The sequence below is a fragment of the Mytilus californianus genome, unplaced genomic scaffold (genome assembly GCF_021869535.1).
Source record: "Mytilus californianus isolate M0D057914Y unplaced genomic scaffold, xbMytCali1.0.p SCAF_11, whole genome shotgun sequence".
Taxonomy (NCBI): domain Eukaryota; kingdom Metazoa; phylum Mollusca; class Bivalvia; order Mytilida; family Mytilidae; genus Mytilus; species Mytilus californianus.
In genome coordinates, this window is record NW_026262593.1 from 13233987 (window position 1) to 13257488 (window position 23502).

The 23502-nt window shown below is 32.6% G+C and overlaps 1 protein-coding gene across 1 annotated transcript in view; it reads right to left on the minus strand.

Annotated features, from left to right (window-relative positions):
• Positions 1 to 342: 342 nt before the first annotated feature.
• The window catches only part of LOC127719588 (uncharacterized), a 36027-nt gene continuing 12867 nt past the window's right edge, over positions 343 to 23502 (minus strand). The window contains exons 2-9 of the mRNA XM_052225808.1: positions 21438 to 21939; positions 18862 to 19113; positions 14514 to 14957; positions 11405 to 11514; positions 6631 to 7845; positions 5535 to 6009; positions 1144 to 1210; positions 343 to 849 (exon numbers count right to left, since the gene is read on the minus strand). Of these exons, the coding sequence (XP_052081768.1) occupies positions 759 to 849; positions 1144 to 1210; positions 5535 to 6009; positions 6631 to 7845; positions 11405 to 11514; positions 14514 to 14957; positions 18862 to 19113; positions 21438 to 21927 (3144 nt within the window). The 5' untranslated portion in view covers positions 21928 to 21939 and the 3' untranslated portion in view covers positions 343 to 758. The remainder of the gene's footprint in view (positions 850 to 1143; positions 1211 to 5534; positions 6010 to 6630; positions 7846 to 11404; positions 11515 to 14513; positions 14958 to 18861; positions 19114 to 21437; positions 21940 to 23502) is intronic.

A 23502-nucleotide genomic window follows, 5' to 3' on the forward strand; every position in this document is an offset into this window, starting at 1 on the left:
CTTGGAGTTCGAAATTTTTGTTATTTTACTTTTTAGAGGAAAGCAAGAAAAAGATGACGTCATAGCTGAATTTTTGACGAACAAAGATCTATGATTAAACGAACCGCGCGTTGACTATACAGGGAAAGTATCAATCGTCTAATGGTGCGTTTACACGGTACGATTTTCCATCCGAATTCACATCAGATATGATACCGTCGACTAGGTAAATCGTAGTGTTCTGTTCTCGCTGTACGATTTTTTTGTCGGATAGAAATCGATTGAAAAATCGTACCGTGTAAGCCCATCTTTAGAATAAGTGAAGGATTTTTATTTCAATTTGTGACAAACATGAACACACAATTTAAACAGAGCCTTATAAGTATATTATAAAAGAAGATATTTTATCATACATATATAAAAGGAACCTGGGAATTAAATGATACAAAATAAATGTGATAACCCATAATTCCTCCCAGGTTCTATAGTTATAAAATGATATCTCATGACGGCATGTGAATACAGCAGTGGGAGTCTATTCAAGATATAATTCAGCAAAACCATTCTTCAAATAATAAATTTCTGTTTGCTAGGTAAAAAGTTATCCCTAAGCCAATGTCAGGAGCGATCATGTAACTTGTTCATTATGTTAATTTCATTATGGCCGTATGAATTCATGGTGTTACCATTATAAAATTTTTAGATTTATTCCACAAGAATTGAAGTATTTTCAACTCTTAAGCAAAATCCGCGATGAAAATTTATATAGAACAAGCCAATTAGTCAATAAACCAAGAAAACATTGTACGTTCTGGTTGTAAAATGATGCCCAAAACTCCAAGTCCTATCTTCCACATCCACCTCCTACGCCTGTAATAAACAAAAATAATATCATTTTTTGCTACACAAATTAAATACTTTTAAAAATTCTAGTAAGTTGCCATATGCGACTTGCATGGTACTTTGTTGTTTAAAATTACATTGAAAAGAGAATAAAATCCTTTTCTTTGAACTGAATTACATAATTTGTAATTGTTTATTATCTTTTTTTACATTTATTGTTTTTTTATTAACTGCAAAACTTATGACTATTTGATTTTAATGTAAAACTATGCTTATAAGATTATGTTTTTTGCAAAAATTAATATCATGCACATGCTTTACCAGAAATTTCTTTTCTTTGACAAATTTGGCCGTCGTCTATACAGCCATGCAACAAATCTTGGTACCTCTGAAAAGTGCATCAGATATTATAAATTAAGGTACATTAAAACAAAAAATACTATTTAAGATTTGCGCCAAAATAAATCTTTCATTTGCGTCACAAACCATATTTCATTTACGCCAAAATAAAACATTTCATTTGCGCCAATAATACAGGTAAATACAGGAAAATAGTACAAAAAAAAGAGACTTTTAATAATAATTTTAAAACACATTTTTTTATTGCATAATAAAACATATTCATCAGAAATCAGTCATCATTACCATAATAAAAGCACCCTACACTGATACGTTCTTAAAAAGAGACTTTTCATAATAATGATAAAACACTGTTAACGTGATCGTAAAACCTAAAAGAAAGCACTACACACTGGAGTAATACCAAACGTTTGTTCTGACACACAACTTGTAAGCAACGGTCCGGATGTACTCATGTTCATTTGATAACCTATATGTGTGCTCTTAAAAAAATACTTATTTCCTCTATATGAAGAGAAAGAAGATGGGGCATGATTCCTAATGAGACAACTATCCATCAAAGTTCAAATGAAGAGGACGAACGCAATTATAGGCAACCGTAGCAACTGTACGGCCTTCAAAAATGACTCGAGGAAAACCTATATCCTATATCCTAGTCGGCTATAAATGTCCCAGGCATGAAAAATATGAAGTAATTCAATTGAGAAAACTAACGGTCTGTTTGTCTCTCAGAATTGAACATCAAACATGTGAACACTATATAATTTTAAACCTAAGTCAGTAAGTGACTCTCAGTTTTATACTAGAAATGAGTATGTACTCACTTAGTTACACAAGGGGAATACTCTAAAAAAATCTTATTCACGATATAGCAATGAATATTTAAACCTTTCCGTTATATGTTACCCGTGAAATGGTGCAAATGTAGTTTTTTTTTTTGGCGCACATGATATATAACCTTGAGGCGCAAATGAAAGATTGGATTTTGTAAAAATTGGCGCAAATGCAATGCTGGAAATGGGAATATGTCAAAGAGACAACAACCCGACCAAAGAGCAGAAACATCCCAAAGCCATCAATGGGTCTTCAACACAGCGAGAAAATCCCGCACCATGAGGCAGGCTTCAGCTGGCCCCTAAACAAAAATGTGTACTAGTTCAGTGAAAATGGACGTCATACTAAACTCCGAAACATATAAATGAGCTAAAATTAAAAAAAAAAAAAACATACAACACTAAAAAAGGCCAGAGGCTCCTGACTTGGGACAGGCGCAAAAATGCGGTGGGGTTAAACATGTTTTGTCAGATCTTAACCCTTCTCCTCTACCTCTAGTCAATGTAGTATAACCAAACACACAAAAACAATACGCACAGTAAAACTCAGTTTAAAAAAAGTCCCAGTCCGATGTCAGAATAGGTAACAAAAGGAACTAAGCAAAATGACAATGATACATACATTAACAAAGGACTACTAGCAGTTACTGACATGCCAGCTCCAGACCTCAATTAAACTGATTGAAAGATTGTGTCTTCATCATATGAAAATCAAGCACAATCCCTCCCGTTAGGGGTTTAGTATCATACCATTATTACTTGTATTTATATACCTATATGGAAGTATTTCTTTCAGAACGACAGGCCATTCTTTTGGAGCTACCAAGTTTCAATGAAATGTGCTTCCAGGCAAAAAAATGTAAAATAAATTATGAACAAGTTACCGATGATTTAATTTTTTTTTAATTAGATAAATAAACAGCATAAAATGCCGGTTTTTCTTTGCTTCTAAAATCATGAAAATGATTTTCATGATTACCAAAGAAGACCTCCATACGGTCTTTCATTTGATCAATCCTGACACCCTTCGGTATGTTATACGACAACAAAAACTTTACGATATGCATTATTTAAATCATAAGGTTATGATGAGTCAGCAAAACGAAAGAGCAAACGTGTATAGGAATTTTGAATTAATGTCTTCTGCCCAGTAACAGTTATAGTGATCGATAGTCAAGAATATGTTTTTGTTCTCTACAAAACTGTATGACAAAAAAGTTAGCGATACCAATATACATTCTGGTGTTTTAAGGGCAACATTATATACAATAAAAGACGCGGATGATACCGAGGGGACATTTAAAACACATTAGTCGAAGTGAAACTGACAACGCCATTGCATAAAACGGAAGACGACGAACAGACAAACAATTATACAAAATATACATAGATAAGTAAAGTCTGAACAACATGAACCCCAACAAAAAACTGGGGATAATATCAGGTGCAAGAATAAATTTATGAAGGAAACCTCTGTATCTGTGGTGTCCATTATTTCATTTTCAATGAGATAGATGCTATCAGCATAGTCACTTTTCTTTTGAACTGTTCAGAGGTTGACATCATCTATATAGCCGAACACGAAATCAAAGGGCAATGTATGATTCTTTATACTTTTCTTTTTAAGTCGCCATATATAAAGTATGTGCCACATACAAATAAAATAACAAGTCGGCTAGAAAATTAGCCAGTGTATGTTTGCGATAGAATAGATGTTATTATATTTGAAACAGGTTGTTTTGAGCTTTTTGGCAAACAGAGCACAGTATAAACTCGTTTTAGAGCCATCTGAGTATCCAATAGAATAGTTTCATAAAGTTTGATTGAATTGAATAGATTCTGTCAACGAAGTTCGGTACCACACTTGCCTTTTCTCTCACAACCAGTCATTTAGTGTTTCATAATACCGAACAAGAAAACTTCAGAGAAATCAATATGCACCAGCTAAATGGAAATACATTGTCACATAAATGTAGATGATATTTGAGACAGCCTTTTTGTCTTTTCGTTTGTAAATAAATTATTTACTGTAATTAAACCAAGGATCCCTTTGTAAAAATGTACATGCAAATGATGGCCGGTAAATGCAATATATATTATCGTACATCAAAGTAAAACAAGGCCAATACCATTCATTTGTTATGTTACAATTCTAATAAAAAAAAAAAATTTAAAGTTAGAATTTTCTTCGTTTTCTTCGATGTTGCTAAACACAGACATATACAGTTATCAGGTTTTATTTTATTTTAATTGTTATCGACATTTCACTGTTTTACCTTACGTCGACCAATGCGAATAGTTATTGAAGTCTGTGTCAAACATTAATAAGTATAAAACAGTTCAAGATATATGATTGCAAAAATAGTTATCAAGATAAAAATCTTTGTAATCATTGACCGGCATGTTGCTCTTGAGGGAATATAGGATGAAAAAGCATAACATTTGTTTGCATGTATTGGATAAATAAAAATAGAAGTATCAGTTTTAGAGTCAATTTCCTAATGCATGTAGAGTAAGAGTTTGGTTGGCTTGCTTGCCTTGCTGGCTTTGTTTGTATTAATGTTTGCTCAAGCATTGTAATTAAGATTGACTTCTGCAAACAATATAATTAGGCGGAGTACCTGTATATAGGTAAATTTGATTATTTGATAATGTCCAATCAAATCTAAATATAATGTATACAAGTTTAACTCCGCCTATTTATATTGTTTTCAGATGTCAATCTTAATTACAATGCTTGAGCAAAAATTAATACAAACCAAGCAAGCAAGCCAACCAAAGTCTTAATCTACAAGCATTAGGAAATTAGTTCTAATGAAATTAATATATATATAAAGTAAGTTTATGGATGAATACTTGAGTCTTAAAAACCATAATTTATTTATTATGTTTTATTGGCTTTGAAATGGCTTTCATCAACTGTGAGTACTCTTAGATCGGTTCTTTATGTCTTTTGTCCATGATTATATCATTTGGACTCTGTTGGATAGTTGTCTCATTGGCAATCATCTTCTAATCCTATTTAATCTGACTTGTAGACACTGGATAAAAGGGATACAGGTTTTTGTTTAGAAATGAACACAGACAATAACGTGCAAGTACTTCCGATCAGCCCATGCTTTCAGACCATGATTAAAAAAACATGGACACAATATCTGAATTGTCTTCCTTAGAGGTGTCACAATATGAGTATAAGGACACGTTTTTGTGCCTAATATATAAATTGTAGGACATACAGTGACGTCGTATGAACGCATTTGGTGGATTTGACACGTTTAAGGGGAAGGACACGATTCTAAGTGTTACAATATATATGTCTTCAATAACATATATAGACATGTTATTTTTACACTTATTTCTCATCTATGCGACATCGTGCAGATGAACAGACTGCTTGTTTTCATGGAACATATGATTTTCTTTTAGCTCCGAAGTATTTATACATCCCCAACTATTTTTGTTAACGTTCCTCTAATGAAGGTCTTTTAGATGTGGCATTTTTCATTTTGAAAAACCTACCTTTCATCAGTACATTTATACACATGGCTAAATCATTATCCCTCAATTCAGTTGTTCGTATTTTGTTAAGTCGAGCAATGTAGGATTCCCTTGGGTTTAACAAAAATTCAAATCGTTCAGTCAGTCTAGTAAGTTGCTGTATCCTTTCGTTGTATTCACTGTCAGTCATTTGGAACTGACTGGAATGCTGTAGCCTATTTCTGGTCAACCGTATTCTCTCGATATCATCCCCAGGTTTCGTATGTATTGATTCGTTAGGCCATAGCTTACCTCCCCATCCATTAGATGGAACTCTCAGCTTATGTCCTCTAATTTTGCTATATAAATCGGTAACATCACTTTCATTTCTTGGTTTTAGTCCTAGATAGTTATCATGAAGCAGCAATTCATATAAAATATCACACATCAATTCCGTCGAAATTTTTTGAATCCGTAAGAAGTTCATATTTTCGTCTGTTAACTTTGATATTTCTTCCTAAAATATTCAAAAATTAGGCATTATAAACAAGAACTTAATTAGCTTTTTGATCCTTTATAGTTATGATCCTTTCCAAAACCAAATATAGGATTTTGATATGCCTTGGCAAACTGCTTATATATCAAGTGTAGATTGATAAACAGTAAAACTTGATTATAATCATTTAATTAGTTCCAGTAACTAAACTTAAATACAGGGTGCGATTCTCTCTTTTTTGTACCTTGATGTGTATCTTCATTATGGATTTATTAGTTGGAACATCGGTAAGCTAATGGGATTCTTATCTGAATATAGATCTAGAAATTAAAGAGATGCATCTCACACTTGTGGTACAGCTACTCATGGTTTAGATGTTTTCAAAATGTTAATGATTCATAAAACAATCTAAGATTAAGGCAACAAATCCGCTGAAATCTGTAGTACATACTCATGTTTTAAATTTGTTTTTAAAATTTAACTGATTGTATTTAAATTTGATTTAAAAAGTTTATAAAAATGGTGCAAGCAATGTAACAATTTTAAAATGTTTTTAAATTTTCCACTGAATATATATAATAATTATGAACTACCTCAGTAAGGTGAAACGATCGTAATGCAAATTCTAAATAAAAACATTACCGCTCCTCGGTTAAAGGCCCATGTTCTTCGGATGTTTTCTGTGGAATGAGTGCATCCATGAACATTACAATAGAAGTTTGTCTCTGTGTTGACTAAGGGGCCTAGTTCAGCCATGCCTTCCAGACTTGTACTTTCACTAAATTGGCATTTCACTTTCAGTGTGTAGTTTTTCAAAGAGTCTAATCTGTATTTTCTTTGTATGCAATTTAATTCATCTTCAATATCAATGCGTATTCTTTGTCCTGAACCGGTTATAGCTGAGTTCCATCTCCAGATTTGCACTTGGATAGTATTTTGGTATTTGCAAAGGAATAACTTTTCGCGGCCGGTGAAATCGATGTCAAACACGCATGCACCTCGGTATAACGCTTTTTTGGATGATGATGGACTTTCGTTACTTAAATTGTACGTACGAAGTAGATAAACAACAAGGTGACAAAAAAACATAGGTGGTAAAAATTCATATTCAAAACAAAGAATAGATGTTTTTTCTTGCCCAACAAAATAATTGGTCATTATTTCAATTGCAGATGCTTTTACTATGCAAGGAACACAATACTGCTTTTCACGTTCTTTCTGACGAACAACATTTGGTATTTCCACGACAATATCGTATTTTTCCATTAAGCGAATGATATGTTCTTGATTGTGTGCTAATTCCGGGTCCTTTTGCTGGAATATTGTATGTATCATTTCCATACCTATGTATCCAGATTCCTCGTATTCCTTCCAATTTAATTGTAAATTTTCTGAAATAAAGTCTCTTGCTGAAACAATACATCGGAGAGCTTTGACAAACCAGTTAGGATTGATGATTATAAAATCAGGTACATCGTCAAAATAAATTACTGTTCCAAGATCATGGTGAAATTTCAAAAACATTTTAAATTCATCTTCATCTGCTATAAGACGATGACTTTCGTCACTTATTTCCTTAATGCTTTGAAACGATAATATATTTTTACCCATTTTTCTATGCTTGATAAGTTCATTCTCTAAAGGAATCCATTTCAAAGGCACTTCTACACCCCAGTTTTCTTGTTGTGTTGAAATATCGTAGATGTACTTTCTAATGCTTGGAATTTCTTTACTGTAATTCCGCTCATCAGTATTAGATAGAAAGAAATGTCTACGAAAATGTCTTCTTTTTTCATCCCTCTGTACCACGTTGTTCAGATCCTCCTTGTAATTTGATTTTGCATAATCTAGGTTATCCTTGAAATAAACAATATGGAAAAATCAAGAGTTTTTCAAGATTTCAAGATTTATCATAAAGCAACGCTTAGACACATAAATGTGTAACATGAGGTAAATATAGAATAATAAACACTTTAGTCTTAAATACATGATATTTTTATAAGTTGTTAATGGCTTTGAACTAGCTTTTAGTAACTGCGAGTACTCTCAGATCTGAATTTAGGGTCTTTTTTGTTGTGAGGATGTATAAATATCCTGCTCCGTCCGGTCGGTGGTTTTGTTTCATGTTTTTCTACTTTGTATTCTATCTGTGACTGTCTCAAGTCAGGAGCCTGTAATTGAGTGGTTGTTGCTTGGTATTGTCTTTCATGTGTTATGTTTTTTTATTGTTTTGTACAGTTCTTGCGTTGTCCTGTTGCACCACTGTAACAGGATTAAGGGGAGGGTTGGTGCCCGCTAACATGTTTACATGCATGTCCGGTGCACAATGTAAAAGCAGTATTGTCCACATCGCGATATTAGCAATGTTAACACGACATCTTGTTAACATCGTCAACATTGTAAGAACTCTTATATATTGTTGACATCGGAAACATTGTGATGTATACAATGTAGTAGTAACGATGTTGTGTTGACGATGTGAACGATGTAAACACAAAGGTATAGCCTTGGTTACAATATGAATACGATGTTGACCCGCTATTGTCGACATCGCGATATAAGCAATGATAACACAATATCGTGTCAACATAGTATATACTGTTTAAATCGTTGACATCTTTAACATGTCGATGTATACAATACGGTAACGATATCGTGTTTACATCGCGATGTTGACGATGTAAACACAAAGGTATAAACTCGGTCTTACAGAATGCCACGTTGTTTGGTAGTTTTGTGTATTGCTGTCAAATTGACAGCAATGAACCAAACTACCAAATAACCTGGAATTTTGTAAGATCAATATATAATTGCGCTAGCTGTAGATATTGATGAAAATCCAAGTTGATTTGAAAAAGTTATAAAAAAAATTTAAAGGTGGCTATCTGAATTTAGTCCAAACTGAAAATTCTAGCTTTTTTTTACCTATTAATTAAATCCTTTAATTTGACAGCAGTAAACAAAACTACCAAACAACCTGGCTTTCTATAAGATCAATATATAATTGAGATAGCTGCAAAGTTTTATGAAAATCCAAGTTGATTTGAAAAAATTATAGAAATAATTAAAGGTGACTATCTGAATTTAATCAGAACTGAAAATTCTAGCTTCTTTTTACCTATTAATTGAATCCTTTAATTTGACAGCAATAAACCAAACTACAAAATAACCTAATATTTTGTAAAATCGATATATAAACCAGTTAGATGGGCTGATTCAGACCACTTGAGACTAAATTTAAAGGTCAGGACTGAGTCGAGAAAGGTCGAGATTGGTCGAGACTGGTCGAGCATTTGTCGAGACCACATTCAGACTATACCAAGATTATCAAGCACTCAATTATACTTATTAAGTAAAGTCGAGACCAAAGTACAGTTAAGTACTGTCGAGATTATGTCGATTCTTGTGAAGTAAAATCTGTGGTCGACCTTACTGGTCGAGCACAGAATATGGTCTTTTCAGAATCTGAGCAGTTTGTAGTGTATAACAATATAAACAATTTTGACACACTATTGTCAACATCGCGATGTCGATGTAAACACAAAGGTAGAGACTTGGTACAGAATTTAAACTCGATATTGACTCGCTATATTCAACTTCGCGATGTTTATGATGTTAACGATGTAAACAAAAAGGTATAAACTTGGTATACAATATAAACACGATATTGACTAGCTATTGTTAACCACGCAATGTATATTATGAAAACAATGTAATCACAAGGTATAAACACAATACAACGTAAACACAATAATGACACGATACAGAAGAAACCGCTATGTTGACAATATCGATAAAACATCGTGAACTGGAAGGCTTTCTTTCATGTTTAACCCCGCAACATTCTGTATGCGTCTGTCCAAAGTCAGGAGCCTGTAATTCAGTGGTTGTCGTTTGTTGCTGTATATCATATTTGTGTTTCGTTCATTTTTTTTTACATAAATCAGGCCGTTTGTTTTCTCGTTTGAATTTTCATTTCAGTGCCTTTATAGCTGACTATGTGGTATGGGTTTCCTCATTGTTGAGGGCTGTACGGTGACCTATAATTTCTATGTCATTTGGTGTCTTGTGGAGAGTTACTCATTGGCAGTTATACCACATCTGCCTTATTTTTGTATCCTATGAAGGTAACAAAATGTAGTCACAAAGTTATACAAAACAAGGTGTATATCACAATAAGTTATTAAGGTTTCTAATTAAAGATTACACCTGTCTGTATAAATTAATTAATTACTTATATTCAATATCTTGCTTAAACTTGTCAGCCAATATTATTTTTTGTAACTAAAAAAAGAGATGTTGCAAATGTCTATCTTTTTATATAACAAAATACTGTTCGATTAGTTAATTTTGGTTGATTGTGGAAAAATTTTATTTTCGTGTATATTTGATTTCGTGGTTTTGCCAAAGTCTGCATACAACATATAGAACATTTGTACTTCTTTGAACATTTGAATTAGTGGTTCACCTTTACCCACTAATTCACGAAAATTGGTAACCCACGTATAAAAATGAATCCACAGTATGGAGTTTGTATATGTTAAAAGGATGTTTGTGGGGAAAATGCCAATGACTGAACAGCCAAAAACAAATAATACAACAAAAACCACCAAAAAAGAAATCTGCGAGTCAACTTCTCCAACAGTAAACATTTGTTTATGTCTTAGATCTAGACAGGTTTGGAAGAAATTTAAGAGGACTATAAAAAATCGGTATCACAACCTTATTCCTTGAGGAAAAACAATATTGAATATCACCACTTTCAAGGCTCATGGCTATAGGAAGTGACATTAATGTTTGCTTTTGTTTTTAATTTTGCGTTTTTAATTTTTCGTATCTTTCCTCATTTCATTCATCGAATAAAAAGGAGAAAAGTTGAGTACAATAACAGATTGTTTGCTACGCCCACAGGTGTTGCTGTTTTTTTATATAGCTTGTTAATACGATATGAACACTTGTCCATCTAAGAAGGCTTAGTTATGGCATCTAGATGTTTATTTTCGTTTACTTATTAACTTGTGCAGTTGGTCTATAGATATGCATCCAATTTTTCCAGTGTTCAATTTGATGAGTGTAATAGAACGCGGAATAAATAAAAAAATAGTCCGACTGTTCTATATTTATTTCATATATTATGACCTCATGAAGAAAATATGTGCTTCATATACTTAAAATATATTTTTTCAAAATAGTTTGTTTCACGAATTCGTATATATCTTTTATCTTCAAATTTTCCTCTATCTAAAATAAACCGTACGGTGACATATAGTATTGCTAAGTTCTGCGTCATTTTGTCTCTGATTGAAAGTTGTCTCATTGGCAATCATACCACATCCTTTTTTTAATATAAGGCATGAAATATATTTCAATATTTTTTAATAACAGTTACTCTTCCCTTTCGACTAAATATGCGTACTTGTATTGCATCAGTGTGTGTAGTTATAACTATAATCGGAGGATTAAGCTCGCTTCCAGGGCATGTGTAACCAAACGTATGGATGCAACTGCTCCAGTAGTCTATATATCCTGTAATAAAATAAGAATACTTGGCAACAAAGGTTCAATATCAATTTTTAATATACCAACCAAGATAAAAAAAAATCTGAGGGAATCGCATACATGCAAAGCAGAGGACCAGATGCGTTGACAGAGTAAGCATCCCCTGTTTATAGAATCATTTGCTGATTGTTTATTCATTTTGTGTCTTATTATCCTAGTCTGAACTGTCATACAAATGTATCGATGACTGTTCTTTTGGCCATGGCATCATTCGTCTCTCTTTTGGTACAGGCTCTAAGGTTTCTCATAATCCTAAGCATAGTATGATTGTTTGGACATCTATTGATTATAAGAGAACTGCTTTTCGAGCAGACAGGTCAACTCACTGCTACATGAACGTTCAAAATAAAAATGTTGTCTGTTTTTGACTTTAATGATATTGAACAAAAATGGATTTCAAAACCAATCATCCATTACTAGTTACATTAGATTTCAAACAATTATTGTATAGAGTTTTCAATATTTTTGCATATGCATATGCATTTTTTTTTAATGTATTGGCATTAAAAGAGAGGTGAAAGATACCAAAAGGACATTTAAACTCATAAGTCGAAAAAACAAACTGTCAACGTCATGGCTAAAAAAGAAAAAGACAAACAGACAAACAACAGTACACAGAACACAACATAGAAAACTAAAGACTGACCAACACGACCCCCACCAAGAACTGGGGGTGATCTCAGGTGCTCCGAAAGGTTATACAGATTCTGCTCCACATGTGGCACCCATCGTGTTGCTCATGTTAGTACAAATCCGGCTATAAGTCTAATTCGGTAGGTCACATTCGGTTAAAAGGGGACTGGATAGTAGTTACAACAATTGGAACATATATGTTGTAATCTGTGAAACAGATATTCCATAACGGTCAACCAACTCGTGATGGCACCCGTCAAAATAACGCAGATTTCAACTTCATCACTTAGACCTCTTGGTCTAATAGCTTCCGTGTGAGCAGAAAACCTCTATCAAGGAAACCATGATAGGAAATACAAGCCCAAGAATATTGTATCAACTAGGAGATATATATTCGGTATGCAGGCGCTGCTGGAATGTTGCTACATAGAAATGAAAGTTAATGATTGGGAAGCTGAAATAATCTCTTTTGTCGTAAAGTTTTGTTTTCATTTGACCCTCATTGTCAATTTCAAGACGTAAGTCCAGATATGAAGCAGACTTAACTGTATCTGTTGTATCCTTTATCTTAAATTCGATGGGATAGATGCGTTCAACAAAGTCAATAAATTTTGAACTATTTAGTGAGAGAACATCGTCTATATAGCGGAAAGTGAAGTTAAAGGATACTGCTAACTTCTTTTCTTCCTTCCTAAGAAGTTCCTGTAGGAAGTCATCCTCATATGAATAACGGAACAAGTCGGCAAGAAGAGGAGCACAGTTGATTCCAATGGGAATGCCGATTGTTTGTTGAAAAACACGTCCTCAGATTGATTTTTACAAATTACGACTCATCCTCCTTATGAAAAATAGCAAGACCAACTCTTTCAGTTTGTCTGTTACCTTGAAATGGTGAATACGTGTGTAAAGTGTAGAACAGTCAAATGTTTTAAATACTATTGCAAGATGAAAGAGTCTTAGATTGTTTGTACTCTGAAAGATCTTCGGAATTTTTTGATATCCTCATTTGATTCTCGCCATCTCTAGAATAGGTAGTTTCACAATAACTTTGAAGCCCGTTTTTGATTGCTGATAAAATTTATGTTAAAAATTTTAATTTAGAAAGAGGTTTCGTGTAGCACTTGGAAGACACAACTATTTAACGTTGTTTGTAAGGACACATTAAATGTCAACGTCCGAATGATACTCTCTTTAATTTGCTGATTTTGTTTGAATTATAAGAACCTTTGATGTGTCCCAGTCGTTTAAGTAGATTTTCCTGACCTAGGTTTGTACATAACAACATTGTTTCTTTGTTTTACACGAAACTCTGACATTACCGTTCTCGTCTTTTGTTAGATTTATAAAGGAACATTTTAAAATGTTATGGTAAATATGTTTTTCTTTTATTGTCCCCGAATCAGACCTACCGAATTAGCCTCATCACCGTGTTTGTACGAGGAACACGAAGGGTGCCACATGTGGAGCAGGATCTGCCTACCTTTTCGAAGCACCAGAGATCACCCCTGGATTTTGGTGGGGTTCGTATTGATCGAAATTAGTTTTCTATGTCGTGTTTTGTGTACTGTTGTTTGTCTTTTGGTTTTTTTCTTCTTTTTTTCCCTTGGCGTTGTCATTTTATTTTCGAATTATGAGTTTGTGTGTCTATTTAGCAACTTTTGCTTGTCTTTTATAGCAAAATTGTAATCCCTGGCGCCTTTTGAAGAATGTGCCGATTAGTGAAAATCTCAGATTGAAAGGGATACTAATTTGTCACTTGTTTTCATACTTTACAGAATCTTTTATAGCTTTGCTTAATCAAAATAAAATATTCGGAATCAAAGAAATGTCTGTCTTTCTTAACATTGTTAGATGCAACTGATTGTAAGTCGTTGTCGTCGAATATCATGTCCAAAGCATACAGTCTTGTACAGAGAACAATTTATTGAATCTAGCATTCATGTCAGGCTCTATTTTTTAGTCTTTACGTTTCATATTAGATACATGTGTAAAAATATGATACAAAATGGAATTCTAAAAACATTTTTGTACCAAAGGATTCCTTTGTATTATTATATATACCTGATTTTGAATTAACGACATATATTGCCTGCATAAACTAGATACTAAAAAATATTCAACATATAAATTATAAAATTGAACTTCGAATCTCGTGAAATTCATCTCAATGTTCTCGTAATAACGTCTTAGCGAATCACAACGTCAAAACCACATTAAGCAACACCATTTTTGAATTGGTCCATTGCTATTTTATCCTATAATTCAATGAATTTTTTAAAGGTTCAAATAAACCTGTAAAACAACTTAACTTCGTATATTATTCAATTGCATACCTGCAACATTCTCCATTGGCTGTTCTAATACATCCATAAAGTGCCCACTCAAATTCTTTCTTGAGAGGTCCCCTATTTTCTTTGTAATATCTGTTACTAGCAAAACGATGCATGTACGTGACAGGAATAGTTGATGTGTTGGATAATACTCAGTATGTCCTGCGAAATCCCAAAAGGAAACGCAAGCCAGACGTCTGTTGAAAGGCTTGACATCATTTACCTGAGAAAGACTCTCTTTCCAATACAAATCATTTTCAACTCTTGATATCCCTTCTGCAGAAGAATTCCTGTTGTCTGATATATCTGCCCTTGTTACTTTGCAGATAGTTTGAGTATCTGTGTTTGATGTTTCTTTCCTTCTGTACAATACTTCCTCAGAATCCGTGTTAGGCTTTACATTTTTAAGATTTTGTCCAAGGCGTGTTGTTCCACTGAAATTATCTTCTGAAAAATAATGTTACAAATTTCTTTAATAATAAACTCATCATAGATACAAGGCTTAAAATTGTGTACACCAGACGCGTGTTTTGTCTACAAAAGACTTATCAGTGACGCTCGAATAAAAAAAGTACGAAATTAAAGAGAATTGAGGACATAAAATTTCGGAAGGTATTACTATATACAGATAAGGTAATTTTTTCCTGGGGTTGAAAATTCTAAGTATTTCGAAAAGTTTGTTATACCGTGCATATGTCATTGTCAGAAAAATACTTGCGGTGGTTATTTTGCCTACTCATCTGCAAGAGCAGATTAAATACACGTTTTTGTTATTAAAGGAGTATGTATATGTTACAAGTTTTAGTTTTCTCTAAAATAGTATCTAGATTAGAACAAATTGTTATACCCTTTAAAAACAAAGGCGATCTTTGAATAAAGTAGTAGTAAATTTATTTTAGAACATTATTAGTATACTATGGATACTGACTTGTAACCGAGGAATTATGCCAACCAACGGCAATCATAGAAACAACATTTCTACGGTAAACAAGACTAGTGTTAAATGTACTTAATCCGTGAACGAAGCGAGTGAACGAAAGCGTTGATTGAAGATAGCCAGATCGTGAGGCCCATTTTGGAAATTAATAACGACATGAGACAAGGACACATATATTAGAATGCATCACTTGGTCGATACTCTACCGGTGGACTATTAGTCCCTGGGGTATCATCAGCTCAGTAGTCAGTACTCCGGTACTGACATTTTATAACAAACATTTCTTAAATTGTTTGATTATAAATTTTGAAATAATAATGAAACTGAGGTTTCAAATCCCTCAGACAAAGTTGACCTTGACCAAAGATGTATTTGGCAATTTCTATGTACTTTTGGTTAAATAGCTCTTCAACTGTTTTGGTTCTTATACATCCTTGGCTTTTAAATATTCGGCTTTGAGCGTTCCTAATGAAGATAAATCCAGAAAAGCGCTTCGGACGCATAAAATTTATAACGCGTTGTTTTCATTTTTTACAGCACTGGGTCGATACCTCTGCTGTTGGACTATCAGTCCCCGAGGGTATCATCAGCTCTGTAGTCAGTAATTCAGTATTGACATGAATTATAACAAACATTTCTAAAATTGTTCGTTTATAAATTTTGAAATTATAAAGAAACTGAGGTTTCAACTCCCTGAGGCAAAGTTAACCTTCATTGGATTTGGCTATTTTCTATACATTTGGCTATTCTTATACATACTTGGATTTCACATATTTGGCTTTGAGCGTTCCAGGTGAAGGTAAATCCAGAAAAGCGCTTCGGCCGCATTAGATTTATAACGTGTTGTTTTATCTTTTTAATATTCTTAACCTAGTTTTTAGAAGAAAGTATAGTATAAGATCACCTGTTAAACTTGAAGCGAGAACTTCTTTTTGTTAATTAATAGACTTATTCAGAAGGAATATAGTTACGATACTGGTTTCTAATCATTAAAGATGTTTTTTTAAAACTAATATTGATTGACTCACAGGGTCATATCATCGGAAATAAACACATTTACTCTAAAACCAGTTGGTTGCATGATACGGGTTATGTTCTTCTTGTAAAATTTATGATGACATGATACTAAACGCCAAAGGGAGGGTTATGGTTTATTTTCATATGATGAAAACATATTCTTTCGATCAGTTTAATTTAGGCTTAGAGCTGGCATTTCAGTAACTGCTAGTTGTAGCTAATTTATGTTGGTCATTGTCATTTCACTTTTTATCTCTTGTTACCTATTCTCACATCAATTTGAACTTCTTTTAAACTGGTTTTAACTGTGCGTTTAGCTGTGTGTTTGTTTATTCCAAATTAGTTAGAGGTATAATCATGTTTAAGCCCGCCGCATGTTTGTGCCTGTCCCAAGTAAGGAACCTATAGTCTTTGTTAGTCATGTGTTTTTTTTCAATTTTGGTTCATTTGTCTGTTTTGGTGTTTGTGTGGTATCCATTTCACTGAATAAGTATACTATTGTTTAGGTGCCAGCAGGCCAGTAGTACTGACTTTTTTTATTAAATGATAGGATAGGATCGTTGCACACACGGAATGCAATTCCCAATATGAATTTACATCTATATTGTGGCTGGTGACATTTATAAAACTTCAATATAAAGGAGCACAAAAATGATTTTTTTTTTCTACGTCGCACCGTTGTATATGTTTGCTTTGCATCAGGATTAGATTTAAGTAACTGCAAAATTGTGCAATAAGTTGATGATCACTGAACGCTTAACAATGATCACTGGTCAATGAAATGCGATCTAAGTAAAGTAAACTTTGTGTGACGGACATACATGAATATCTTGCAATTATTCTATATACTATTACCAAATAAAGTTGTCATAAAGAGCATAATACAAATCGAAAGCACACGATAAAAAAGTATAGAGTTCTAAAACAGTAGCTGAACCCTTAAAGTAAGGCCAATAACACTGTATATCAGTTTAAAATCTAAAGGCGAACAGTAATTAATAAAATTACAAGAACACATTGGCTTATAGACATAAAACGTTCGAGTACGAATATTGTACTCAGACTCAGAAATCAACCAATCAAAATACTGGATTTGGTGTTTTGTACACTTGACTACTGAGTAAAGTTAGATGGCTGAAAGTCTGCGTAAGTAGTAATTACAATATTATGTTATCATTCCCTTTTAATATATCGGACGATGAGAACGGCAGAGTATAGGAGTTTAATATACAATTTGTTTGAAGTGTCGATACAGGAGTAGATTCCTCCAAAACCAACCTCAATTCAATATTTTACTGGTTGTATGAAAAAAATATTACAAAAATACCGAACTCCAAGGTAAGTTAAAAAATGGAAGTCCATAGAACAAAACCAAACGCTCGACTACATTAATCATCTGAAAGACAGGGAAACAACTGTGATCATAATTGGAATACGCCAATCCTCCAAATATACATGCAAGAAGTTCCGAAAACAAATATCGACAAAAATCGATTAATATGCAGCAAGGATTAAGACGTTTGAATTTAAGCTATTTGGCAAGTTCTAACGGGTCTCATTCTAATTCCTATAAAATAAATCAATGTGAACACATTCTGAAGACCGCACAAAATTCGAGACGACCTATTCGTAGAATGGTTAAACAAAGTAAAATCTTTAAAAGAATAATCCTTTTGTTTTTACAATAAATGTAACATTTCAATCCTTAATTTACATAAAAACGATATTTGTTTATTGAAAGTTCCAATGACAAATAACAGATTGTTGTCCCGAAAACTTAGTACAAAAAAAAATTGATTAAAGGAATTTGTATCATGATAAAGAATATTCGAAAGAGTCTGAAAACTTAATGTATGGAAAGCGTTTCACTCTCTCTATCTACTTGATTTTCCATATTTTTTCATCGCTATGTTTGACAAGCCGTTTTTATATTCATTCCATTTTCAAGATATCTTATAAAGTTAAAAAGATATCATTAAATCTAAATAAGATATATTTAAATCTAAATAAGATATATTTAAATCTAAATAAGATATATTTAAATCTAAATAAGATATATTTAAATCTAAATAAGATATATTTAAATCTAAATAAGATATCTGAGAAGTTATTGAGATATCTTATAAGTTATTGAGATATCTTATAAGTTATTGAGATATCTTATAAATTAAATAAGATATCTTATAAATCAAATAAGATATTTTATATATTAAATAAGATATCTTATTAAACAGTCTATAAGTCTTAAATTAATTAGCACCCCCACGTCTCTTATTTTGCAATATTTCTACAGATGAAGCAACACTCTAGAGATGCATATTAATAAGATAAAATATTTCACTTATTAGAACATGTTTATGTGGGTAGTCTTGTCATGATATATAAAGGAGCAAATACCATTAATGAAACACCATTCTTCGGTATCCAAATCCACTCCACAAACATTAATCTGTATATCTAAGCAATCCGTTGATACAACATCTTTTATTTCTTTATCTAGTAGTCTATGGACAAAACAACTTTTTCCAGCCCCTTGTTCTCCAACAACAACAATTCGTACATAATGTCTTTGCTCACTTCCTTTTTCAACCAGTTGTCTAAAACGCTCGATGTCGTTTATACTAAAATCCAGGAAATGGTTGTTCGACTCTGAAAAATTTAAAACTTGACAAGCTACTTATAATATGCCTTTTTAGAAAAAAAAAGAAATCGAAATGTTCTCACAAATACTACAGAATACTAGCGAAGGTAGGTACTGTTGGTTGGATATTGTAGTTAAAGACAACAAAAAGGAGATAAAAATCAGAAATAATCATTCCTAATAGGTTTATTGTAATCATATAAAACAAATATAATTGAAAGCTGCAGTATTTGTGAGATCCTAGTAAGTATATATAGCTTGATACATTGTGTCTAGAATTGTTTTAATTGGATATAAATGAATGAAATAACAACTCAGCAACACAAATAACCAAAAAAAAAAATCCACGCTTGTTTTTAGGTATCTGTAAACATTGAACATTGGTTAATAGCATACAATTATAGCCTTTGTACGAGTCGACACATGAAATAAGTATGTCAGATGAAGACAAAGTTATTTCAATTGTTTTACTATCATTTTTAATACGACGGAAATAGAGCAGAAAATCATTTGATTGACTGTCACGATAGCGTCACTAAGTATTGAGGTTTTTAAACTTTTATATTTAGATATTTTAAAAGAAACTGTGCAGTATCACTTTGAAAATACAGTTGGACATGTGATTTTGTCTGAACGAATAAGATTAGTTAGAATATACAAAATAAATAATATTGAACAGATATATCATTTTATGGAGGGGTATTTGCAAAAAGATACCAGTCAAGGGACTGTGAAATTCCCGAGCCGCTAGTCCCGAGACTGTTTTTTTTTTTCGCAAATACCCCTTCATAACATGATATACCTGTCTAATTACACCGAATATATTTTGATTGAAACTCTCTGTACAGGTAAAGGTAAATTTGTTTTTAACTAATAAGCTGTAATCCATAAACATGTTTATTCATAACTTGCAGTTGTGGATAATTGCATCATCTCACTATTAGGAAAATACCACAAAAACATAATTTTATGTGAATAAAATAAGTGAGCAAGATTGATCAAAATCTTACAGTCATTGTTTATAATTTAATTCTATACAGTTGATCTTCAATCAAACAAATGAGGCACCGATTTTTTTGTTAAGAAGGGAATTGAAAATTTAAAAAAATAATGTGTTTCATCTGAAAATTTGGAAAAAATACCCACAACGAATTATGTTTGGTCGCTGTCTTATTTAAATAATAAGAAATATAAATTTATTTATCAGTGCAAAGCAAGTCATTTTCATGATCCAATTTGAAACAAATAAATTTTCGCAAAACTAATTGATTATTACAATGTGCTGTAGGCATGGATACCCCTTAAATATTTTGTTTTCATTTTAGTCTATTTGTTTCCTTTTATTCTCTGTTTAACACTGGATTTTAGTCAATTTTGTCAAATAGGGCTAATAAGCCATTGGTTAGTGTGGCATAATTTCTAATAATGCTAAAAGATATTTATGGAAAGTAAATGAAGGGGCGTTTGTCAATAAGACAAAACCCAAAGGCCATAAATCAAATATCCTGAATAAATCTGCAGTTAACCGTCTTCAGCATAGTCAAGACTGTAGTACATACAAACTGTCAAGCTTTAAATACTCCCCGACTCAAAAAATAAATATAACTCTCAATACCATACTAGTATAACAGCATAGGAACGAGTTTGTTATTAAAGGGACGCTATTGGACTCAGACTTATTTAATACTGAGTTTTACTGTGTATTTTGCTGTGTGTTTGTGTATTCCAAATAAGTTAGAGTATAGGTGGAGAGTTTAGATCTCACAAAACATATTTAACCCCGCCGCATTTTTGCGCCTGTCCCAAATGAGGAGCCTATGTCCTTTGCTAGTTTTGTAGGTTTTTTGTTAAATTTGGTTCATTTGTATGTTTCAGAGTTAAGTGTGACGTCCATTTTCGCTGAACTAGTATACATGTTTGTTTAGGGGCCATCCGAAGCCCGCCTCGGTGTGCAGATTTTGTCGCTGTGTTGAAGACCCACTGGTGGCCTTGTGCTGTTTTTTTGCTCTTTGGTCGGGTTGTTGTCTTTCTGACAATTCCCCATTTCCATTCTCAATTTCATTCAATTATCCAAAAACAACAAGGTTTTTCTACCTTTCATGCAAAGTTAGCACTTTTTCGGAATGTAAGATTTGGATATTTCAGTTCATGGAACTAATGCATGTGCAATCAGACGGTTTAGACTTGATTTCGTTAACAAGATTTTGTGATTTAAAATTGAAGTCGCAATTCAGTGTGGTATAATTATAAGAGATGTTAGACATAGACTGATCTTAAAGTACGGAGGTATTTAAGGCTATTAACTGTCAAAGTCAATTTAAAGCCAGTTTACCTGTTTGGTCAGTAATTGCTCTCAATAGTAAACCAATCCATTTACCAACAGGACCATCTGTTTGCAGGTAAGTATAGCGTTTCATATAATCTGGAAGGTCACAATTATCTAGCTTTAAGATGATTGGCTTGTATCCTTTATCTTGAATTTGTAAATTTTCTGCAACATCAAACTCAAATTGCATCCATTCATTACCTCTGGTGGTTTTGGATAGCATAAACACAAATTTAACCGATCGTTTAACATGGTTTACTATGTTCTCTGTAATTAACATTCCTGGTATGAAATCTCTTTCGTGGATGCAACATTTAAAACCTTTGTTCTGTAGCAGTTTGTCTAGCCTCAGTACAAAAGAACTATCGACGTGAGTGTAAGCTATAAAAATGTGGTAGTCTTTTCCTGTTGGTAAAGAAACTGGATCTATAAAGTGGAAATCAGATGTTTCTTCTAGACTATCAAAATTATCAAAATTCCCGTCTACTTCAGTCATTTTGTAAATCAACTGAAAAAGAACAAAACAAATTTTCAACATTGTTAAACAAAGCATCGTTGTTGTCAACGGGAACTGTAATGATAACACTATGTTTACTAATGTATACACGCTGTAGTACGCAATTTGCAATTTTTTAAATAACACAAACTGTGCGCTTTTGGTAATATAACAACATAAAGCGTTGATACTAGAGATGATAATATTTAAATTCTCCTTTTCTATACTTTGGGTGCAATTACCATCTTTGTATAAAATATAATATATCAAAAAAAAAAAACACAACTAAGAGGACATGGTCTTTGGAAATATGAGGTCATTAAGATGATTGTAATCCAAGTGTAAAATTGAAGTAATTTAGTTGTTTAGCACTCCATCTACAAAATAACGTATTCAAAATTCCGCTTCGAGTGCAAGTATATGTTTATGAATTAGGCATGACTGTACAAGATTTGTATAAATAAGAGCGATGCCATTTTTCAATGGTTAATAAACACCGACAATTGAAAAAAAAACAACTACTGTTTACTGTTTAACCAAATTAATTAATTTAAAAATGACGTGATGATATGCTATTCCTTCAATAATCTTTTTTTTTTAAATTTTCAGTCAATGTGCAAATCATTTCTATTTCATAACACAGTGTTTTTCAGTTTTACTAGGAGCTAATTACAACTATTGACAAAGTGTATCTAGAAAAAAAATATGAATCAATGAGAACTTGAGTCTGAGAAAAGCATGACCCTGTACAATGCCAAACTATAAGTATCGACAGAAAAAATTCACGTAAGCGTAATAACTGTATAGCAATACATATTAAGTGATGATTACAGAATCAATGTTAGAACCGATAAAAACAAAAAGGAGAATAACAAAAATACTGAACTCCAATATTCAAAAAAGATCTCATTACAGTTTTAACATGACAACCTTACTTGGTAACCTTAATGTTACTTCCGGTTACAAATAATAGCTTACTTTTGTTTTTAAATAGAGACATCCAAATATTTCCTGTTTAAAATTTCCTCAGTTGCCAAGGACGCAGACTACGGATCCCCATTTACAAAAGTCTATTTTCAGATTACCGACTTTTGACTCCGGGTTCTATATTTTTTCGACAGGTTACTTACTCTGCGGTAAGAAATCCTGGTACTCGGTCAATTACGAACAACCAAAAGAAGTAAAATCAAATATATAAACGGTGCAATTTTGGGTGAAAGTTTATTGCTTTCTGATGATTTAGTCATGTATAGAAAGCATGAAACAGTAAAATTTCCATCAAATTGTACCGATTAAAAACTTATTTACGTTGCTCTTGCTTGACCGAGTACCAGGATGTCCAACAACAGAGAAGGTAACCTGTCGAAAAAATATAAATTCCGGAGTCAAAACTCGGTAATATGAAAATGGTCTATTTAAGCAACTGCCCGGGAAGCAGGAGGCTAAAAAAGATTTCACCTTATTATCAGAAAAAAATTGTATAATGATGATAGATATTCTTTATGTGACAATAAATGAAAAAGAACGTCTTTCTAGAAAATAATAATAAATAATATAAAAATATAACATAATCGA